Below are 22580 nucleotides of genomic sequence, written 5' to 3'. Positions count from 1 at the left end.
GATTCAAAGACACATAGAAGATAGTCTTCTTATTAAAGTATTGTAGCATCCATGTAATAGCACTTGCACCATATGTTTTGAAGGCATAACCTCGCCATAGAAGAAACAATATAGTTAGTAACATAGTAATCAACTTCATTTTTGGTGCAAAGAAAGAACATAATATTTTTTTTTTTTTTATTTTTTTGTCATTTTCCAAAGATCATATAATATTCCTTATAAAAATATAGTCCAATGATTGGTAGAAAGGAGATCAACATATATTTTCATGAGAAATAATTAGTTGTCTTGTTTAAAATACAAAAATAGACATGCTACTACATATAGTAATGATCCATAAAAAATTAGGCAACGGGTGAGCTATCCTTTCTAGGTTTGCTCCCCAGACAACTATAAGGGCGACAGTCACCCATTATAAATAGTATGATTGAAAAAAAATGGATCAAATATAGAATAGAATAACAAATCACTTGGATCTCCAAAAAAGGATGCTAATGAGAAATTTTTTAATTTACTTATGAATATTTAATAGCCTTTGTATTTTATTGGTAAATATTTTATCCTCTATCTATAGATGATCATTGTGATAACTTGATAGTAAATCATTCGTACATCAAACATAGTACAAGTAGGAATATCCTCAAAGATAATATAATGCATATCCTTCATCAAATACTAAAAAAAATTAAGATAGTTCATGATGTTCCTTCCTTTTATTCCTACTAGTTCGTAGGTGACATTTTAAATGCAACATAAGCACTAATATAGTTAATAATAAGTAATTTGGAAGGGCCACTTGAAAGGCATGTGACACATTGAAGTAAAGTTAGTTGATTAAAGATTCAAAAATTGATTCCATGGGTCTTAAATATATATGACGACTTGATTTTTTTGGATTTTTTTTTAAGTATTGAAAGTAAATAGGAAATGTCATAAATAAACAAATTTCATTATAATGACAATGGATAGCAAAATTACCCTATCAAAATGTAGTTTAAGATATTCTCATAATAATTTCATGCCAATTAAAATGACAAAGAGACCTCAAGAATATGGTTTGCTTCTAGATATTATCATGCTAGCTTAGAAGGGGTGTAGATATCATTATTTTGATAGACCTAATTCAATATCTTCTATAAAAAACTCAAGAAATCTTGAAAGAGACGAGGGCATTATTGAACATGAGGTTGAAACTATCATTTAGAATTGTTATGAAATTAATCTCATATTAAAAAAAATAAAATAAAATAATGTAGATTATACTCCATAATCTTAAAATCTCTTCAAACATATCATCTTTATGAAATTAAAAGTGGTTATATGAGAACAATGATCCATCATAAACTCTAAAAAGCATTATTGGTCAGACACTTAGATGTGACGTAGAAAAAAAATTCTACGAATTTCACCTAGCATCACACTAAGTTGCATTATCTATTTCAAGGAGAAATGACTCGAATTTGGTTTCATATGTGAGATGTAACTGCAAGAAGGCTACTGAGCATGAAGGAAATTTTTCAAGTGGAAGTAATACATTAATAAATATAGTTTATCAAAATTGAATATATTTCATTCTAATATTCGACTTAAAGTTTTAAGGCTAGTTTGGAAAAGTAGTACTTATCTTGATAGATTCTCCGATTTGGGATATATGTTTCTATATTGTAAACATCCCCTTGGACCATGGTTGATATCTAACAATTAGTGGAGAATGGATAAAAAACACAAATAATTTTCTTAAACAAAAATATTCAATCTTCAACATGTTGTTGACTCCTCTTAGACCATCATTGACCTTTTGTTAATGTTGATTGTTCAAATCACAATCAATAAACTGCAAGGCTTAGGTGAGGCTGAAATAAAAAACACAACCAACATTCCAAAGTCTCCCAAATGAATCAATTCCATGCCCTAAAAACACAACTATAATGGTGAAATCTTCAAACTCTTTTCTAATTGCTGCAAACATTGTTTTAAGATTCTTTTATTATAGGAATCTAAATAACTATTGTGTGGAGCCCACAAAGCACCTTGACAAGCTTATTCTAATACTCATAAATCTGAATTTTCTATTGAAATCCCCTTACTATAATTCTGATATCTATATCAGACCAGATGGTATTCCTAATTCCCTCCTTTCCTTAAATTCTACAATGTGTATATGCAATATGGTATAGGTATGTCTGTTACGGGGATATGAAATATGTTATGAATGTAATATTTGCATTAAATGTTATGAATGTAATATTCCCATCACTAATAGTGATAGACAATGATACTATGTCTGACATGAACAATATAAACATTGACAAAGGAAACTCCAACGAGGAGTGTGAGACAAGTTTAAAAAAATGAAACTCCAACGAGCAAAGGAAAAATGTCGGGCCAGAACCAAGTGCAAGCAAGCACCAAATAGGAAAATAATAGATCCGACGCAAGGAAGGTGCTAATGAAAACAACAACCCTACCAATAAATAGATCTTCCTTGCCAAGAACTTGCAACTGCAGTCAAAGCTTATGCATCTGACTAACACAACAGATCTAGCAAAACTACTACAGATCTGGCAATGCTGCTACAAATTTGTTAGAAAGGAGCATGAGAAAGGAGATGTCGGATGGGGAAGATAGCCATTAGACAAAATAAATGAATTAGATAGTCATATTTAAGGATAGTTACCCTTTTCAAAAGGACGCATCATTTAGATTTTGTGTAGGATTTTGATCTATTAAAGAGAGCACATTTCTCAAAAATATATAAAATCAATAAAGTTGATTGATATAATTTAGAAAGCTATTTGATATATGATGAATTTAAAATGGTTGTACTAATGTATTTGTTTTGAGATGGTGTAACTCATTTTATGAGAATTTTCTTAATTGATTTAATCTGAAATTCAATCAAGTGAGGATATGTTTACAAGATAAGTAGTTGTGGGATAGATTTTTCTGAAATAGAAAAAAAAATAATTATCATGGAGGTATACTTAAATAGATTATTAAATTATATATATACACTTGAGATCTTCTAGTCTTTTTAAAAGAGTCATGATTAGCTAATATCACTTAAGTACCTAAGAAGGTGAAAAAAAAAATGCATTCTAATATTTCAAATGAATATGTACCTTTTGTAAGTCTTTAAAAGAATATGTTAAATTAATATAATGATACATGTAATTCAAAAAATTAATTCCATTTTTTTATATTATTCAAGATGCACATAAATTTTTCATATTCAACATTTCCAAAATTGATAGAGGAAAGTAATAAATTTTAAAAAAACATTTGTCTAGGTTTTTCAAAGAAAAATTTTCTTGAAAAAAAAATACCAATATTTACCTCTTGAAGCGCAATCCCAAATGCTAGCCCTTTATTTTTGGAAAAGGTGTCCTTATAATCACACTACTCAACTAATGTAATATATGATGCATTTTCCTCAAAAAATAACAATGAACAATTATGTCACTTACTCAGATTTGTGGCATAGATTGTAGGAATTTTCATAAAGAGATTTTTCATCAAGTTCAATGTATTTTTTTTAATATAACCAGTAAAAATGATTAGTATAGCCTAACCTACTTTGATACCATGTTGGAAATTAGGATCTTAGGATACTAATCATTATAAACAATATTATAAAGTAAATGAAATATGAAACATATATGCAAAATGTACACATTACACAAGATATACATGGGGGAAAACCCTTTCAGATAAAAAACCCCATAAAGCATCATTTAATTAAAACACTCACAAATATAGTCTATCATAAAATAGACATGAACCTGGGGACACTCCTCCAATACTTCCACATGGCCAATAATACCTCATATGCATAGTGATACAACTCACCATAAAGCTCCAAATTCACACACCTCTCAAATGAGAGAGAACCTCCTTAAATATAGGAGGAAGGGTGACTTCACTAGTCACACCTTTTCAATAACCCCCACTCATAAATAATTAATAATCTAATAGTTATTAGATTATAATTATTTCAAATGGGATATGCTTATAAAGCATATAATATATAAGGTTTTATAATCTTATATTAGAACATTATATATAAATGTTATAAGGATGTGATCCCTAATAACATTATGTTCTAACAACTAGCCTCTTGTCGTTGGTAAGTGCGCTTTGTGTGGTCAACTGGAATTTGAGTAAGCATAACTTCAACTATTACGCGTCCGTTGACAAGCATCAACTTGGATGGTGTCTACGTTTGATGGTGATAGCCTGAAAATCTTTAAGTATACCTTAGATGACTGCACTAAGCATGTGTCAATACCTGATTGTGAGACCTTGCCTGGTTTGATTCCACTAGATCCATTCATCATTTCCTACATTCCTAGGTTTAGAATAGATTTCCTGAACCCTATTCTTTTTCCCCCTTTTTTAGTAAGAAGTAAATCCAAAGCCATATTGATAAATCTTAAGTTGTCAGCACACCTATTCCGCATCATTCATGATAATCCAAACATTTGCGTAAGCCCCCAAGTGAAACACAGCAATTCACATCAACCACTGAACTTACCCACTCGTCAAGACCTAACATGTAGAAACCTTGGAATCATTTTAGTTGATCTCATTCCTAGCATCTGAGGTGATTTTGTTCAAGAGAGGGTAAATTACCTTGGTACTTTATTCTGAAATGTTTTGTGCATAAAAAACACATCAACAAGTACCTAGCTGGATAGTTGTTTTTGGAGTGATTGATTCAATTTCCAGTGTGATTTTTGGAGTTTCTTTTTTGCTGCTGTGATTTTTGATATTGCTGGTGCATTTTGCCTGGAAGTGAGTTTTATTCGTAGCTGCCTGTGTGTGGAGAGCATCATTCTGGGTATCGGCTCAATCCATCCGTATTCCCTCGGCGATAAGGTTCACCAATTTGCAGATTGGGATTTGGAGATTCTGATTTTTAGTTGCAAGTGGAAGTTTACAGCAAGGTTGTACCATTTGGGAGGTGCCTTGGTTTGCATGCATCACATTTGAAGCCTCCAAGTTGCTGGTTTGAGGTTTTGGTCGCCTATGTTTTATATTTCATTTGCATTTTTTTGGTGTGATTCCAATTAGTTTTGAGTGAGTTGTGAGTGTTTTGTTGTTTCCGACAGTGCTGGACAATGTGTTTCTAACTTGCAGAAGTAGAACAGCAATAGTGTTTAAGTGTGGTGTGATTTTGTTAGTGGATTGCTTGAGATCAACATTAAGCTTCTTATCTAATCTCAGATCTCTATTTTGTAAGATTTTTTCAGTAGTAAAGATCAATCATTCTTGTTGCTTCTTATTTGTAATTCCCACTATGCAAGTGGAAGAGGATGGCTTAGCCGCCTTATATGTTTGTAATCAGGAAATAATGTATGTCCTCCCACTGCAATACTGCGGTAGAGTTAATTTGTTGTAATAAGTCCTTCCGCCAAAATACTGCGGTTGAATTGATTTTGCTGTATTACGTCCTTCCGCTGAAATACTACGGTTGAGTTGATTTTGTTTGTAATAAGTCCTCCTGCTGAAATACTGCGGTAGAGTTGATTTGTTTTGTGTGTTAGTGTTTCTTCTTGGCTGGTTTACCGCCAAGTCTTTTGGTTATCTATACCACTAAAAAGTGGAAGGGGCTGGCTTGCCGCCCTTATTGTAATCAATTTTCAGTTTTCAGGCACCTAACGATCCCCTCAGCACTGTATGCTCTCACCCTCCCAGGTTGGGCTCTCGGTGATCAAAAAGTGGAGGGTTACTTTCAGCAATATTGTGATTATCTTTCCTAACCTTAACGGGTGCATTGTACTGTTTGATGTGTTAAAAAATCAAAAAAATTAAGGGGAATATTACATATAGGAGCATGTGTAGAGCAATTAGGAAGAATGCCCTACAAGAGGAGAATGAAGGTACAATGTTCAAGCCAAAGAAGTGTTGTTAGAAAAATTGTAAGCTACAAGAGCACAAATGCATATATAAGGACGGAGAAAGGATGCCTACAGGAAGAAGGAGAGTGGTAGCCCTACAAGAGGAGATAGGAAGTGTGGCATTCAAGCTAATAGAGCATTGGTAGGAGAATTGTAAGATCAATGGCATTCCTGCATGGAGAGCATTAGACAGAGTGGTATCTTTGTATGATGCAAGGGGAAGGGGCCCATTACCAACCCTCGTCTAATTAATCTAATGAAAAATAAACTATCATGAAATCAATAATGAAATATTAAATCACTACAGTTTGAATTTTTCTATTAATGGTTAGAAGTAAAAGTGTGATAGTTGGGGATGTAAGAGGAGAGGAGGAAGGCGATCCATCAATAATGATTGTTGTTCAATACAAGCACAACAAACTTTGTGGACCAAGACCCATCGAACTTTTTCACCTATGGGGATGTTCCTTTGACTTTTACCAAGGAGGTCCAAGAATTGGTTTTAGATGATGATTATTTGAATTTCCTTTCCATTGATGAGAACATTAACTAAAAGATATTTGATCCTCAGATTCTTTGCTAAAAGACCCTCCTTTGAAGCCATTAATGCAGAGGATGAAACCAAATTGCAGCTGCATTGCATAATCCTCCCTTTATTTGTTTGATAATGGTTTCTTTATTTTCAAGTTTCAGATGGTTGCAGATTGTGACTCAGTGTGGGATAATGGACCTTGCTTTTTTGGCAACACAAGTATCGTTATGCAACCACGGTCTCCTTTTTATGATGCTACTCTCCAACTCACCAAAGGAGAAATTTGGATCCAATTGTATAGACTTCCCTTGGCAATTGGGGGGCATCAAACTGATCAGAAAGCTGGTCAAAAAAGTGTGTTCTTTCATCAGAACTAATGAAGTCTCTTGAATCTCCTACATTTTTCTTCAGAATTTGAATTATGGTGAACTTGTCTAGGTCCATCTTTCAAACTAGTAACATCATATCTTCCTAGGGCTCTAAAATTCAATTCATCAATTCTTAGGGATTCCTTTGTGTTGCTTGCCATCTTCCCTTGAGATCAAGCACATTGCATGTGCAGAAATGGATTCCAAAAGCAGGGTTCCTAAATGCTAATTTAGTTCAATGCATAAATATATCTCACGCTGCTCAATTCTGACCTTTGCTTGATGCCAAAATAGGTTTGGGCAAAGTTTGTGATCTGTATTGCTCGCTTGTTTTTTGAGCAACCTAAGGGCCAGCCTCACTATCCTGTTGTCTCAATTCAATCTAAGCGCCTGCCCCTTTGGAGGTTAAAGATGCTTCTATGATGGAAACTAAAGTTTTGGTACACCACAATTCTATTACTTATAAAAATTCGGAGATAGTTGAGTTACAAGAGGAAGAGGGTAATGATCTAGTTTAATCTGAAGTATACAACATATCTAAACTGAATCTATGAGGTCCAAGCCAAATTGTGGCTCCACAAGAAAAAGCGGGGAAAGGAAGACTGAAACTGAAAGATTGCAATTTGAAGGTTATGGACTCAATTGATGAAGGTTCTCAATGGAGCATGAAAGCTCTTCTAACTTGCAAGGATAACAAGCATTTTTCAGTTAAAGGCTAAGCTTTGTTGCCTCCCCAATAAGCTTTTGAGTGCATAGGCAGTGTTGGTGCCTCTTGGCAAAATTGTGAGTTTTGGCTATTTTGATAGATTCTTTTCCCTTAGACTTTTCCAAGACCTTGGAAAGCTCAATTTCCCCTTTTCAAATTGTATTTCTTTAAGTTTTTTTGATCATGGTTGAGAGCCACAATAGACTCCCTAAATTAACTTACTGTAATGTCCCTTATAAGATTTTACAATCTAATGAGACAATTACGCTTATGCTTCTTATAACTTTAGACAAGATTCAATCAATGGATCTTATATGAATGTTAGATGCTTTACTTGGCAACAATATAACCTTTAAATCTGTTGTAGATTCCAACGTATTATTCCAAGAGAAATAACATATTAAGTCTAATGGATACGTGGTCTGATGAAATATGTATGTATAAAAAATTTACTGGGATTACTGTATTTCACTACCTTAGGATCGATACAATGATATAATTTTGAACTTTCGAACATAAGATTGTTGTGCCTGAATTGGTTCTTTATAACATGCGATTAACTGACTATGTTTTTGATATATGAATCAGAATTCAGATTTCTAATTGCCCTTCCTGTTATATCTCCTTGTGATTATGAAACCTGGATGTCGTCTCTACTAGTTCTACTCTTGTCTCTTGTGTCTTCACCTTGTAATGGGTGGGTATATCCCCCCTTTTACTCTGCTTTAAGGCTCTTCTAAGTGCTTCAATATGAAATACCAAAACAAATAAACTCCAATGCTTTGGAAAGTCTTGTGATCACCTTTATGTATCTGAGATCAGATATGTTGGGAGAAGTCTCAACTTTCTCAACCTTTGCAACCCTTGACTAAATCACGCCCTTTCTTTTTACACTTAATTTGTCATTAGTTGGTTAACTAATGCAGATCAGACTTCTCCTCCTTGGACAGCGATTTGAACTATATCTTCCCTCCCATTGACGTCAACCCTATAATGTAAGCTAATTAAGATGGAAATGTCCTTGGCCTGCCATGCCATTGGACCATACAATACTTTTTTCTTGTTTTGTGTTGGAAATTGGATGGGGTTATCACAGTTTCCCCTCCTTGGAAATGCTTGCCCACAACCAACCATAGATTTGGAAGTTTCGCCTCTTTCATAATTCTACTACTCTATAACCTCATCGGGAACCAAATCCAACTTGCCTTCTTCATCCAAGAGTGGAAGTTCAGTGGAGACTGTAACTTGTTGTCATATGGCCTTTTTGAGGCATTGGAATACATTATGTATTTTTCTGCTTTCTGGAAGCTCTAATACGTATGCCACTTCTCCTATTTGCTTCATTGCCTTGTAAGGCCCGTAGAATCGGGGCTTAAACTTCTTGGTATCGCTCTTCTTTAGGGGTGATTGTCTATATGGTTGTAAGCGAAGACAAACCAAATCCCCAACCTCAAAACTTGGCTCAACCCAGCGTTTATCTGAGTAAATCTTTTGTTAATTTTGGTTTGTATATTATTTTTGAGGGACTTAAGAATATCTTGGCACTCTTGGACCCATTCTTTGTCTTTAGGTGCCTTACTTTCTCCAAAGACCATATCTAAGAAGGATGACAAATCATATCCATATAGTTCTTTGAAAGATGTCATTCCAATTGACATGGGATAAGTAATGTTATAAAAATATTCTCCTAAGTGAAGCCATTTAATCCATGTCTTTTGTTGCCCTCCCAAATAGTTATGCAAATAGCCTTCGACCCATTTGTTCACAATTTCGGTTTGATTGTCGGTTTGCAGATGGTAGCCGGTACTAGGTGTTAATCCTATGTCAGATAATTTGAATAATTCAGTCCAGAAAATGCTAAGAAATCTGCTACCATGGTCACACAATATTTTTTTGGAAGTCCATGAAGCATGAATACTTCCTTGAAGAACAACTCCAAACTCCACCACTTGTGGTGTTTTATAATAGTAAGGGATTGCAAAAAATTGGACATACTTGGTTAGTCTATCGACAACCATATAGATACAATCTTTGCCATGGACATTGGCGAGTCTAGTGATAAAGTCCATTGAGATGCTTTACCATTTTTGCTCCAGAATGCTCTCACTCTTGTTGTTGTACTCACTTTTGCTCTCACTCAGCTAACAAAGACTTAGATAATGCTCTCACTCTTGTTGTTGTACTCACTTTTGCTCTCCCAATGCTCCCATCCATGTAGTTTGTTGGTGCAAATTGCAGCCTTGCTCGATGCTTTTGAAATTTGATACAGATTTCAATTGAGGTTGGAATCTTAATTGATAGCTTTTTGTGAGTGCTTAGAATGTGGGTGGGACCCATAAAACATTAGGATTAGAGTTAGTGGTCCAAATAGTTTAAAAAATCCTTGTTTTCTTTAAAATTAACTCTCTTAGCTATTCATTGCATAGGATGCCTGTGGATATTCAGTGCCATTGAGGGGCGCCAACAATTCACCTAAGCATCTTGGGGAAGTCCCAACATTTCCCTAGTCTCCAAGTAAAGGAGATGCCCCAAAAATGTCCCTTATTTGAGCGAGATGCCTCAAGGACATTCCCTTTCTACTAGAAAAGGTGGCCAAACAGCACAAGAATGTTTCCCTAGGGTTCCCACATCTCAAGGACATCCCCATCCCCAAAACAAGAATTGAGGGAGACACACATCCCTATAGAACACTAGCGAACTCCATATTAGTTCCTTACCCTTGAAATAAGAATCTCAATAAAAACGATAAGGCATTTCGTCCTACAGTGAGATATATCAATAATTTCACTTTGCTGGTTTAAGTAGGGAGAAATGGGAATGGACACACATAGAGCTTACAAGAGATTTTAAAAGATAATCTTGAATGCATGCATAGTATTTCCATAAAGTTCTTACATGTACATGTCATAATAACTCATAACTAGTTGAAATGTTAAGGGTCAGAAGTCCAGTTTTATTTAGGTCTGTTTGTAAAGCAGAACTTTGCAGTAAATATGTTAACAATTTATAAATTATTAAATTGAAAATCATGTTTAAAAGACAGACATCTTAACAAACATTCAAATATATTAATATTAACTCCTTAAAAGCAAGATTGGCCACTTCAGGTGACAATATATTGATTTATTTTTCAAAACCTTCTGAATTGCAATCATACGCAACAAAAAATCCAGTCAGCTAAAACAAGCTCAGGAAATGGACTGATAAAATCTCTTCAGACCAAAAGAAAGAACATCTAACTTTATTAATGTCCAAAAACGACCAAAATTATGTCAATGGCATTTGATAATTACATTTGATTTCAACAGTGAAGTACTAGAGTTAAAGGACCCTAGATTACAAAAATGAATACTGTCGATCATACTTACATGCGAAACACCCACTCTGAATTTTGCAAATGCCATATGCTTTAGTGTATGACCTCCTTCCTGTGAAGTTAAGGAAAAAGAACAATATATTGGGATATTGTTCTATTGGACAGCAGTTTCTACCAATTGCACTTATATACTACTGAAAATTCATTCAAAACGAAAGAATATGAACAAAATGATCTAAAGGCAGAAGCACAAACACGGAATCATTAGGGAAAAAGTGTCCTTACTATTGTTTCAGCTCTAAACCAGTGAACAGCATTAGCTGTACGAGCCAACAAAAACCCTTCTGTTGAATCATCAAAAGCCAGCACACTCCTTCCAACTGTAGCAAGCTAAAGAAATTGAATACCAAATCAATATCCAAAATATCAGCATTTAAAAAGGAATAATATATGATTATAAAATACTGAATTGCAAAATTTTATGAAATGTTGACGTCGATAGTTGAGCAATTGTTCCAAATGATTCTCTCCAAATGATTAAAAAATTTAGCTTTAAAAACCTTTTGTAGGCCTCTTCCAAAAATTTATTTAAAAGAATGTCCTAGTCCTCACAAGGTATGTCATTAGACCTCATCTAGCTTGCTTAAAATTGATTGGTATTTTAAAAAAGAGAGGAGTACTACACAAAATCAATCTTAAAATAAACATGATATTTTCACAGTCCATCTGGAAATAACTGTACTTGTTTTGTTTCCATCAACATTTTCAATCACACTCTATGATCTTTATGGGGATGAGAGAGTAAAAATGCATGGAAGTCATGCCACAGCTTGAGATCGTGGTTGTAATAAGTAACAGACCTTAGTATTAAAATATCAAACCCTAGACAGCTGAATAAAAGAGAGCCAACCCCAAAATGAGAGAAAAATAAAATGTCAAACCCTGGGCGACTGAAAAAAAGACAGCCGACCCAAAAGGTGAATAAATAAAATTTGGCCATGTTGATTTAAAAGAGGGCCGACTACGATTGAGGAGCTGACTAAGGAAAAATTATAAATATTTAAATTATGGTGATGTCTTTCAGAAGGCCGACTGGGTCTTGTTTGTAAAGCTGTGACTCTTCCAAAAAGTCATGACTCCCTCCAAATGGGAGATATAAAAGAAAGAACAATTCATCCAAGAAAGGCATCCGGGATGATCTATGGAATGAGAACTCTGAGTCTAAGTTTAATGCAGAAAAGGCATCAATCAGATAAGAGTTCTGAAATCTGAATTAGAATCCATGAAGGATCAATCCAATAAATGGGATGTAGAATTTAATCTGAATTCAGATATAGAGCCAAATAAAGAACAGAGTCTGAGTTTAGATAAGCAGCCTAAAATTATTAAGTTTGTGTAGAAATCAACAAGGATCAGAAATCATTAAATACAATCTGCACTCATCCAAAAAGGATCAAACCAAGGAGCAGAAGAACTTATCCAAAGAGCAGTGATCAGTATCCGAAGAAGGAAGTAATATTAAGTCAGATCTGTGTAAATTGTAACAGCGGTCTAAAAATATATATATAACCTGCAATAATTCTATATTCTACAAGAATAGTGGTATGAAAAAATAGAATCAATAATTGTTGTGTGATAATGTGAAATGCATATTCTAAATCATTAATCTCTCTATAACCTGACAAGCAATCATGTGGAGGAGAAGAAAAATGCAAGGGGAGCAGATGCAAGATCACCACCTAAGTAGACCACCCCAAGCTGGATGTCTAATGTGCCTCCCACTTGGGGCCAAGAGGGTGAGTGTCCACTCTAGAGCTTAGATAGGAGGATTTCCAGGCACCCTATTGCGATTTCCTTTCCAACCTCTATGATGGTTGATTGCTGGAGAAATCAGTGAAGAGGATGAATAAGGAGACATGAATAGGGAGGGCAGATACAAGCAGCCCACTAGGTAGACCACCCCATGCTGGATGTTCAATGTACCTGCCATGTGGGGCCAAGAGGGTAAGTGTCCGCTGTCGGGCTTAGTGTGAGGATTGCTTCAGGCTAACCTATCATGCTCCTCATTCAATCCCTAATGTGATTGGATACTAATATATATATGTGTGTGTGTGTGTGTGTGTGTGTGCGACATGACCTACGTAATGAATTATGATAATTATATGTATTTGTACTCGTGTGATTACTAACCCTAATGAAATAAATTGAGATATATATGCATACATATATAATTTAATAAGGGTTTATTGGTATCCTGTTAAAAAGCATTTTTTTCATTGGTAAAGTTATAACTCTAACTATCTTACATTTCTTATTTTTAAAGGAGTTTGTGATTTTAGGGCAAGATTTAGGGCAATCCCAGAAGGGGACATTACAATTGGTATCAGAGTATTGATCTTGCCAATCTGCAGGGTAAAGATAAATCAATGGATGCATTCTAGTCAATGAGAAGGGATCTATTAACTCAGTCAAAAAATATGACAATGACTAAATGACAAGGGCAAGACAAAATGAGACGTGTATTTGTGTGTATGCTTCGTGTCTGCATATATTTATGTGTATGCTCCATGTTTGGTTCATACCTGATGTGTTTCCAGCATGTATATTCCATGAGTGTCTATGATTACTGTATGCTTAATAGTTAATAATTATGAAAATGCTCAGTATAAGATCTCTTGATGCTTAAAATGTTAAACAGAAATAATAGCAATGCACCAGTCATAGGTCAATAGTCTTGAAATCATGTAAAGAGCAGGCTATAATAACAGTACCATCCTCTAGAACACACCTATGACAAGTTTACAAGACATGTCCCAGATATCAACATGAAATTCAATGTGAATAAAAATAATTATTAGTCACTTTCAACAGCATCTTGACCTATCAGGATCAAACATCTTTTATGTTCTCTAAGTGGTACAGCCTATATACAATTTTGAGAAATTCATCTCACCGATTGTCATAAGGTCTCTTAACTATTGACTTGGACATATTCATCTCACCGATTGTCATAAGGTCTCTTAACTATTGACTTGGACATATTCATCTCACCGATTGTCATAAGGTCTCTTAACTATTGACTTAGACATAATCATCCCACAACTTATGGAGCAAGAAACTTAGACATCTTCAAACACCAACCATGAACAGTGCTTAGTGGTGGAGTAAACATTACATGATACTCTTAGTTCTTGAAGCTCTTCCATTTTCTAACTCTAAACAGTACTTATCCACATAGTGCAACATACAAAGATCAAGTTCAAAATTGAAACAAGTTTTTAAATCATATAAAATATAGAACCAGATTGTACGCAGTGATCTGTCACCATGTCAAATTACTTTATGAATATTAAACAGTCAAATTCACAACATTACACCTTCTCTCAAACAATTGTATTAAGGTACAGTTATCACCCAAACAATTAGGATTCAATAAACAAATTGCTAACATCATGAAATTTCTATTTTTGGTTGATCTAGAGTATAAAAATAATGAGTGAACCAAAAAGATATGAATTTGTTTTTTTATATTCCAGATCGTTTACAAATATTTTGCTCATACGAGCATCAACTTGAGACCATTACATGACACTAATATTTGCTCATAGCGAGCAACCACAACTATGACACTAATACTAGCTCATTTCGAGCAACCACACTAGAATCAACCTGTGGAAGACCAAGAGTCACAAATTAGAATCCCCTTATTAGAAACCACCATTAGCTCATTTCGAGCAACCATACTAGAATCAACCTATGCAAGACCAAGATTCACAAATTAGAATCCACTTATTAGAAACCACCTAGAAGCCAACTGTGGAAGACTAAGAGTCACAACTTTGAATTCCATATTAGATGTCCCTTTGGGATTTGAACTTTGATCTCCACAATGAGAACTCAATGCTTTAACCAATAGAACACAACCCCTTGGACAAAAGATATGAATTTATTTAGAAAAGAGCATTTGCATTTAAGGTCATAGATGTGTGTCACAGTTCCAATGCATTTATGGGTTTTAAGTTCTTGTGTTAACACAAAAAGGTATCCAAGATATTGTGCATATGTTGGATCAATCCAAATCAATCCTTTACATTTTCAAGCGACGAGTAAAGAAAGATGAGAGAAACTCATCTTTAAAATACAAACATTGCAAATTTTCAACACCTTGGTTAAGCTGTTCAAAATTACCAACTTGTGACGATCAGAGTAGTGCAGTAGAAGTGATATATGTGATCAATTTTCATTAAAAGAAAGTTGCAAAGATCAAGCCATCTTCCTATTAAGGAATCAACTTAAACATCCCAGTTTAAATTTTGCTTGAGGACAAGCAATCTTGGGGATGGCAGACTGTCATGCCCCAGTCTAAGATCGTGGCTGTAATAAGTAAATGGCCTTAGTATTAAATATCAAACCCTAGGCAGCTAAATAAAAGAGAGCCAACCACAAAACGAGAGAAAACTAAATATATTGAACCCTAGGAGACTGAAAAAAAAAATCTGACCAAAAAGGTGATTAAATAAAATTTGGCCATGTTGATTTAAAAGAGGGCCAACTAGGATTAAGGAGCCGACTAAGCAAACATTATAAATATTTAAATTATAATGATGTCTTTAAGAAGGCCAACTGAGTCTTGTTTGAAAAGCTGTGACTCTTGCAAAAATGCACGACTCCCTCCAAATGCAAGATATAAAAGAACTAACAATTCATCCAAGAAAGGCGTCCAGGAGCTTCTATGGAATGAGAACTCTGAGTCTGAGTTTAATGCAGAAAAGGCATCAATCAGATAAGAGTTCTGAAATCTGAATTAGAATCCATTAAGGATCAATCCAATAAATGGGAAGTAGTATTTAATCTGAATTCAGATATTGAGCCAAATAAAGAATAGAGTCTGAGTTTAGATAAGCAGTCTAAAATTATTCAGTGTGTGTAGAAATCAACAAGGATCAGAAATCATAATATACAATCTGCCCTCATCCAAAAAGGGATCAAACCAAGAAGCAGAAGTACTTATCCAAAGAGCAGCAATCAGCATCCCAAGAAGGAAGTAATATTAACTCAGATCTGTCTAAATCACAACAGTAGTCTGAAAATATATATACAACCTCCTAGGGTTTCCGCAGTGTTTCAGGGAAGAGATGATGCTTCTCTTCATTGGCACCTTTCCTCAAGTCAGGCAGCACCATTTTGCAATGGTTAGTCTAAGAGGACTCCAATTTCGGCCTCAGTGGCTAGCGCTGATACAACACACGAAGGGATTGGGCATCGTGGGTTTGGCCCAAATCCTTCCTTCAATGGTGGTTCATCTGTGAAAATGGATCAGGGTTGGAAAGAATGGAATAATGTGTAGACGTTGCAAGGAGAGGTGATGTTGAGGACAAAGCGGCTTGTAGGGGACGGCAAGAATGTAGACTGCAACATGAGGGACCCTGCTATCAATGGGCCTATAGTATATCTTGGTGAAGAAATAGCAAATTAAGTAATAGAAAATATTAAGTACTCTGCTTCTTTGGGTTTGATAAGGAGATTCAAAGGTTTTTGACCAAGCTTAGGGGAGCTTATCAAATGGATAACAGAGTTCTATAGCCCTATTCTAGAGAGGGATGTTCAGATTTTTCCAAAAGCTCGAGGGTGTTTTGTAGTAGTTTTTGATAATGAATAGGATAGGAATAAAATTCTTTAAGAGTAGCAATGGAGCTAGGAGAAGAAGCACTTGCTATTGAAACCATGGTATCCAGCTTTCAACCCTGTTATGGAATCCTTTAACAAAATTCGAATTTGGGCAAGACTCACAAATCTCCCACTGCAATATTGGTTTGAATCTTGCTTTGAAGCTATAGGAAATACTTTGGGTAAACTTTTGGGGGTGGATGAGGGCTTGTTAGGTTTTCTCCATACTACCTACACTCATATATTGGTTGAGATGGATATGAGGAAAAGTCTTCTTGCAGATTTATCTTTAAAACCTGCAAGAACTAGTTGGTTGCGATTTGTGGATTATGAAGGAATACATTTTAGATGTCGAAGCTATTTTCAAACGGAGCATATTGCTGCAAACTGTAATAAGCAGAAGTTGAACAAACAAGCAACTTGGTGGAGGGAAGTCTCCCCTTAGCATTACTTTGTGGAAAAAGCAGATGAGAGCCATGATGACTCCCCAAAGGACTTTTGAGGGGAAGTTGAAAAAGAAGAGAAGAATAAGGGACTCATCAATTCTCAAGGCTCGGGTGGATTAGAGTCTTTGAAGAAGGACAGTGGTAATGCCGGTTGTAGCTCTAGTGTGGAGAAGGATGGGAGATATGTTTGTTCAAAAACTGTGGATGGGGAGACATGGCTTTTCCTTGGTGAATCTATTGAGGAGATGCAGGATACTGCATAGAAGAAGGCTGGAAAGTGGTGAAGGGGAAGAGAGATAAAAAGCTAAAGGAGGGATCTTGTAATATCTTCTTCAATCACATTCTAAATTTGGACCAAAACTGAATATGTAATCTTTTGACCTGTTAATGGGTCTTTGCAATTAGGTGCTTGTCTAATCTGGGGAGGTGGCTCACTGTTTGTAGCCCCACATGATTCAGGCCAGGCTTAAAATCCTGGTCTCAATAAATTGAATTTTGACTTTCACCGATAAAAAAAAATATTTAATAAGGGTTTATCTCGTTAAAAAGCATTTTTTTTTAGTAAAGTTATACCTATAACAATTTACATTTCTCATTTTTATTGGAGTTTGTGATTTTAGGGCAAGATTTAGGGCAATCCCAAAAGGGAACATTACAATGTATTGCAGATTTAGCACAATACAAAAGGCCATTGAATGTGACAAGGAGGGTGGCCTTAAGAGGCACAACAAACGAGAAACCTGGATTTTAAATTTAAGAGAAGGGAGAAATTTAAAAATAGATGGAAAAAGTTAAAAGAAAAACTAGAGATAAAATTAAAACGAAGATGATGAAAATAGCAATGATGATATTATTTTGAAAAACAATACAATAAATAAAAGTAAATATAAAATAATATGCAATATAATATAAAATGTAAAATTAAGATTAGACTATGAAGACTGGACAATGAGAGGAGTGATGACAAGAAACACCCTATGAAAGGGTAAAGAAAAAACATGGGAGGAAGAGGTTGTGGTGGGAGGGGAAGGTTGACCAACAATAAAAAATAACTAAAGAAGCTACATATGAGAAATAAAAGGAAAATGAAATGTCTCACAAACAAGGAAGAACAAGAATAAGAAAGAGAGAACAAGCGGGAAAATTTTGCTGAGAAAACAAGATAAAAAGGGGGAGGGAGAAAGAAAGATCCATTAAGAGATGCAAATAAAATAATGAAGGAAGTGAAAGGCATAAAAGGTCAACTGAAAATCAGAAAGGAGCATAAAGGTTGCATTTAATTGGGTTTATACTTAGTTGCTAAGCAAAACTCAGACCTGTTATCATGGAATCTCAAACCCTCATTTTCAAGTTTCATGCTTCCAAGATTTATGGATCAGTCCCATTATTTTTCTTGAGTCCAAAAGTCATATTCAAGTCATGTTCAGTTCAATTGTTAAAGTGAAAAATGTCTAAGGTGAGAATTGTTATATTGGCATTTGGTATTTGCTCTCTGCCCTTTTCTTTGGCGGTATTACTTTTTATGTGTGTAAGTAAAATGAAAATGAGGTGCTCTACGCTTAGTAGGACGAAAGGTGTCAAGGAAATGTTTCAGACTATCACCTAAAATATATCTCTAATTTCCGCATGAAGAGCTAGCTAAAGCTGGTAAAAGCAGTGTTAGACTCAGACAATTGAGCAGTAATGGCTCTGTAACGATGTAGGAATCGATAGGGAGGGCTTTCTACTCAAAATCAAGGAAGCAGTTGAAGAAATTGATGTAAGATAATGCCTTGTTGCTTTGCTTCTTCCTAATGATATTAAGATGAAGGGTAATTTGTAGGATTTTATGCTAGCTTCCCAAGCAAGGCAGAAGAATATAAAATTATTCGTTGGAACTAATGATATAGACCTCAGACTGTTGAAATGAAGCATTCTGGCATTAATGGAGCGTCTATGTGCTTTAGATTCTTTTTCCAAAGACAATAGTTCAGTCATAAAAAGTATGGTAGTTTCTCATCACAATGGGACCTTAGAAGTGGTTAATGGATATACCATGCTACTGTTGGATAATGGTAAGATTATAAGGGCTCTAAGGTGTGCTAGGATATTGAAAGAAATAAAATCGCACGGCCTAGAGAAAGTGGTTGCTCCTGAAATGCTGCCAGTGGAGCTAGTAAAAGTCTTGGGTAGGGGGCTCCACGCAGGCTTCTCAATGTTGGAAGTCTACTCCAAGGAGTCTGGACATGGTAAGATGAATGGTACCAGACAATGAGTAATTTGGGCTGCTCTTTGTGCAGTGTTTATGGAAATTTTGGTTGATCAGTGGTTAGGACCTAGTGCATAATTTTCTTTTATACTACCTTGCTACCTTCTGCTCTGTTTGTTTAGGCATAATATTGATATAAGATTATGTATCCACAAGTAGTGCTTCATATAGGATACTAGTTATGTGATTTAAGCTTATGTATGTCTATTGTTGAGCCTAAAATGGTTGTTGATACATTTTTTAGGTATGCCTTGTGTTGATCATAGGCATGGAGCCCCTATATAACCCCAAAAACATTATAACCAGAAAAACATGAACCCAATCCTCCATTAATGGTGCAGTGGCTAAGAAGAGTGATTGTAAGAATGCTAATCAGAGGCCCCCCTCCCCACGGTTTCTTTAAGTTGAACTTTGACAGTGCCTCTCATAACAATATCAGCCCTGCTAGTGCTAGGGTGGTGATCCGAGACTCTATGGGAAATTTTGTAAACGGAAATTCTTTCTTCCAAAGGATTAACTCTAAAAACAAAGAGGAATGGCATGTTGTTAACAGTGCAATAGTATTTCAATGGCTGTTTTACTAGACAGTAAAAATTTGGATGTCAAAAGTCATTCAAATAGTAATTAATAGCCTAAAAATTGATTTTAGCCCAAACTGGAAGGTTTGTAGTCTCTTGGATCAAGCCTAGATGTTCAGTGACAAGTGTCATGAGCTTTTCATTTTGCACTACTTTGAGGAATGTAATTCAACAAACTATTTTTTAGCCAGCTCTCAAATTTAGTGAGAACCTTTTCAACTTTAACTAGCAATCATGCAGAAACTTGGTTGGATTTGTAAAAATTGAAATTAGGGTGGCAGCCCTTGTGAGCTTTTATTAGCCACGTGTGCCTTACAAGTACATGACGCTTCTCCCTTTGTTTTCTGTAATGATTTATTACTAACAAAACATTTTTCCCATTCTGTGAACTGTACTTTCTTGATATCGTGTACAATTGTCATTATTGGGAGTTATAGAGGTACTTTTTGGATTTCTAATTGTTTGTGTTTGTCAAATGGTTGTCAGGTTATTATTGTATGTTTCATGGTTCAGCATGTGGCATGTGGCATGTGGCAGTCTGTGGTTTTGCAATGGCTAGTAGTATAGTTTTCCATGGCCCATCAACACCTCTGCATCAGGGTGGCAACCCTCTCTTGTTTGGGAAGGTGTTGAACTGTTGCCTCAAGAGGATTTTTCATTTCCCATATTAAATTTACTTGAATCTAGACAAGTAGATTTTATAGCATGATAGTTTTGCAGATAATGGTTCAATTGCACTCACAAGAGTCATTATCTCTTTCTTACAAAACTAGATCACAGCATTCCTTCCACGAATGCCAAAAAATGGATGGTGTTAGGCATGAGTATGATTTTCTCTCACCTTCTCTAGCTTGGATGTTTATTTGCTTGAAGGAGGTTAAACATGAGATTTGAAACTCAAATATGGAGGCTATGACGAATGACCAACATGTTTTAATCAAGGATCTTTCATTGGTGTGCAAGATTATTGAGTATCTCATTACCTTCCATCAAGATCTTCAGCTAGCGACTAACAAACTCTTGTCAGGGTGATTTGTTGGTTAATAATTCATAAACACTCCCTACCTTGGAAGACTTTTTGGTGGTTAGGGCTGAAAAATGAGAAGAGGTGATGAACAGTATGCAACTTACTACAATAGCTAATCTTGGTGACAAGGTGGTGGCTCCCAATTCGATGGCTATACGAGCCCATTGTTGAGTTGATTGTGACATCCTAGGTGTTGAGAATGATGGTTGAGAGGCTTGTTAGGAGTGGGTGATTGAAAGGCGTCAAATGATGTTTAGCTTTAGTCTATTTCATTGTTTTGGTTGGTTAGTTTGTAGTGAGTGTCTTGTATTGCTATGCCATCTCCCCACTACTCCTCCAATATCACCAACAATGGTGTAAGATCCCTTATTAGGAATACTCGGAAAGCAATAAAATATCCTCACAATTATTCCTTCCAATTTCACACTTTTCACAAATAACCTCAGATAACTGCAAAGCTACTGTTACTTAGGTTTCAAACTACAGAACTTCATGTATCATGCATTCAATTATAGAGGCAGCCACAATACTTATTGCATAAAATGAACAAAAAGATGTGTGTGTGTGTGTGTGTGTGAACTTAATTGATTGATTCCAATCTTGTGCATTGAGAATATGGGCAGCTGATTGTCCTCCAATAAAAATGTCTATATATATATGAACTTAATTGAGTGATTCCAATCTTGTGCATTGAGAATATAGGCGGTTGATCGTCCTTCGATAAAAATGTCTCCTTCTCCAGTGTTCACACTACATATGACTAATTCATGCCATGGATAGAGGGAGATATAGTGGCCATATGAATGTGCGAGTTCAATATAACCAAACTGGTCTTAACAGCACCATGAAAATAGAAATCGCAACCCGAATAAACTCTCGACTTCAAAGGGATTGTGATTAGAATAAGCCCATCCTCAGCTGCAAATTCTATGTCGTCACTTAGTTGGAAACACGCTAGATGTAATGGAATCCGACTTCACCCCGACTCGTGGATGTTTCAACTTGCCTCTAAAAGAAGTTTTGTGGTACTCAAACAAGGAACCTTCGAACAACAATAAACTAGTGTGCGAATCACTCACAAGAAGAAAATGAGATTCTAATGATCAGAAACTTGAACTTACAATAACAATGAAATGAAATATCTCGGCTGGAAAAGATATCGCACAACTATGCACTTTAGCCCCAAAAGATTAAAATCAAACATTCATATCATCTTCAAATTATATTGGCCCAATCAACAAATAATAAAGTGCTTAATTATACTACGTTGCAAATTAAATAAAGTGCCCAGCGAATATAAACTCAACACAAATGAAGACTCGCTGGTTGATGAAGATTATAGATCACAAACAACAGAATAATGAAATCAAATTTAAAGCAATAAACTATTCATTCCCATATAAATATAATATTCAGAATATGCCAACCTTATTTCCAAGTAAGAAATAGATGCAAAATTATTCATTTCTAAAACAAACTCTAAATCTTACAAATTTCAAATTTGTCTTTGAATAAAGACTTCATAAATTTGCCCAATATGAACTCCGTTGTGAATCCACCCTTTAGGAAGAGCTAGGTTTTTGTCCAACACTTCTATCAATCTTTTGAAGGTTTGCATCGTCAGAAATCTACTTCAAAGCTTCATAAATCCAATCATATCAGATACATAAGCATAAGCATCCATAAAACAAATATTTTTGGACAACTTAATCAAGTCACTTTATAAAATTTGGGGACATTACAATCCTTCCTACCCAAGCATTGCTTACCCACAAGCAATTTGTTGCTACAC

The 22580-nt window shown here is 35.2% G+C and overlaps 1 protein-coding gene across 4 annotated transcripts in view; it reads right to left on the bottom strand.

Annotated features, from left to right (window-relative positions):
- LOC131064178 (uncharacterized) overlaps window positions 1–22580 on the bottom strand; it is a 142156-nt gene that overhangs the window by 72726 nt on the left and 46850 nt on the right. For all 4 annotated transcript variants that reach the window (XM_057998252.2, XM_057998334.2, XM_057998405.2 and 1 more), the window contains 2 exons: window positions 11108–11212; window positions 10875–10934 (listed from right to left, as the gene is read on the bottom strand). In XM_057998252.2, coding sequence (XP_057854235.2) covers window positions 10875–10934; window positions 11108–11212 — 165 coding nt within the window. The remainder of the gene's footprint in view (window positions 1–10874; window positions 10935–11107; window positions 11213–22580) is intronic.

Source organism: Cryptomeria japonica, chromosome 4 (assembly GCF_030272615.1).
Source record: "Cryptomeria japonica chromosome 4, Sugi_1.0, whole genome shotgun sequence".
Classification (NCBI taxonomy): Eukaryota; Viridiplantae; Streptophyta; class Pinopsida; order Cupressales; family Cupressaceae; genus Cryptomeria; species Cryptomeria japonica.
The sequence above is the reverse complement of the archived record's forward strand: the minus strand, read 5'-3'. Positions and strand labels throughout refer to the sequence as shown.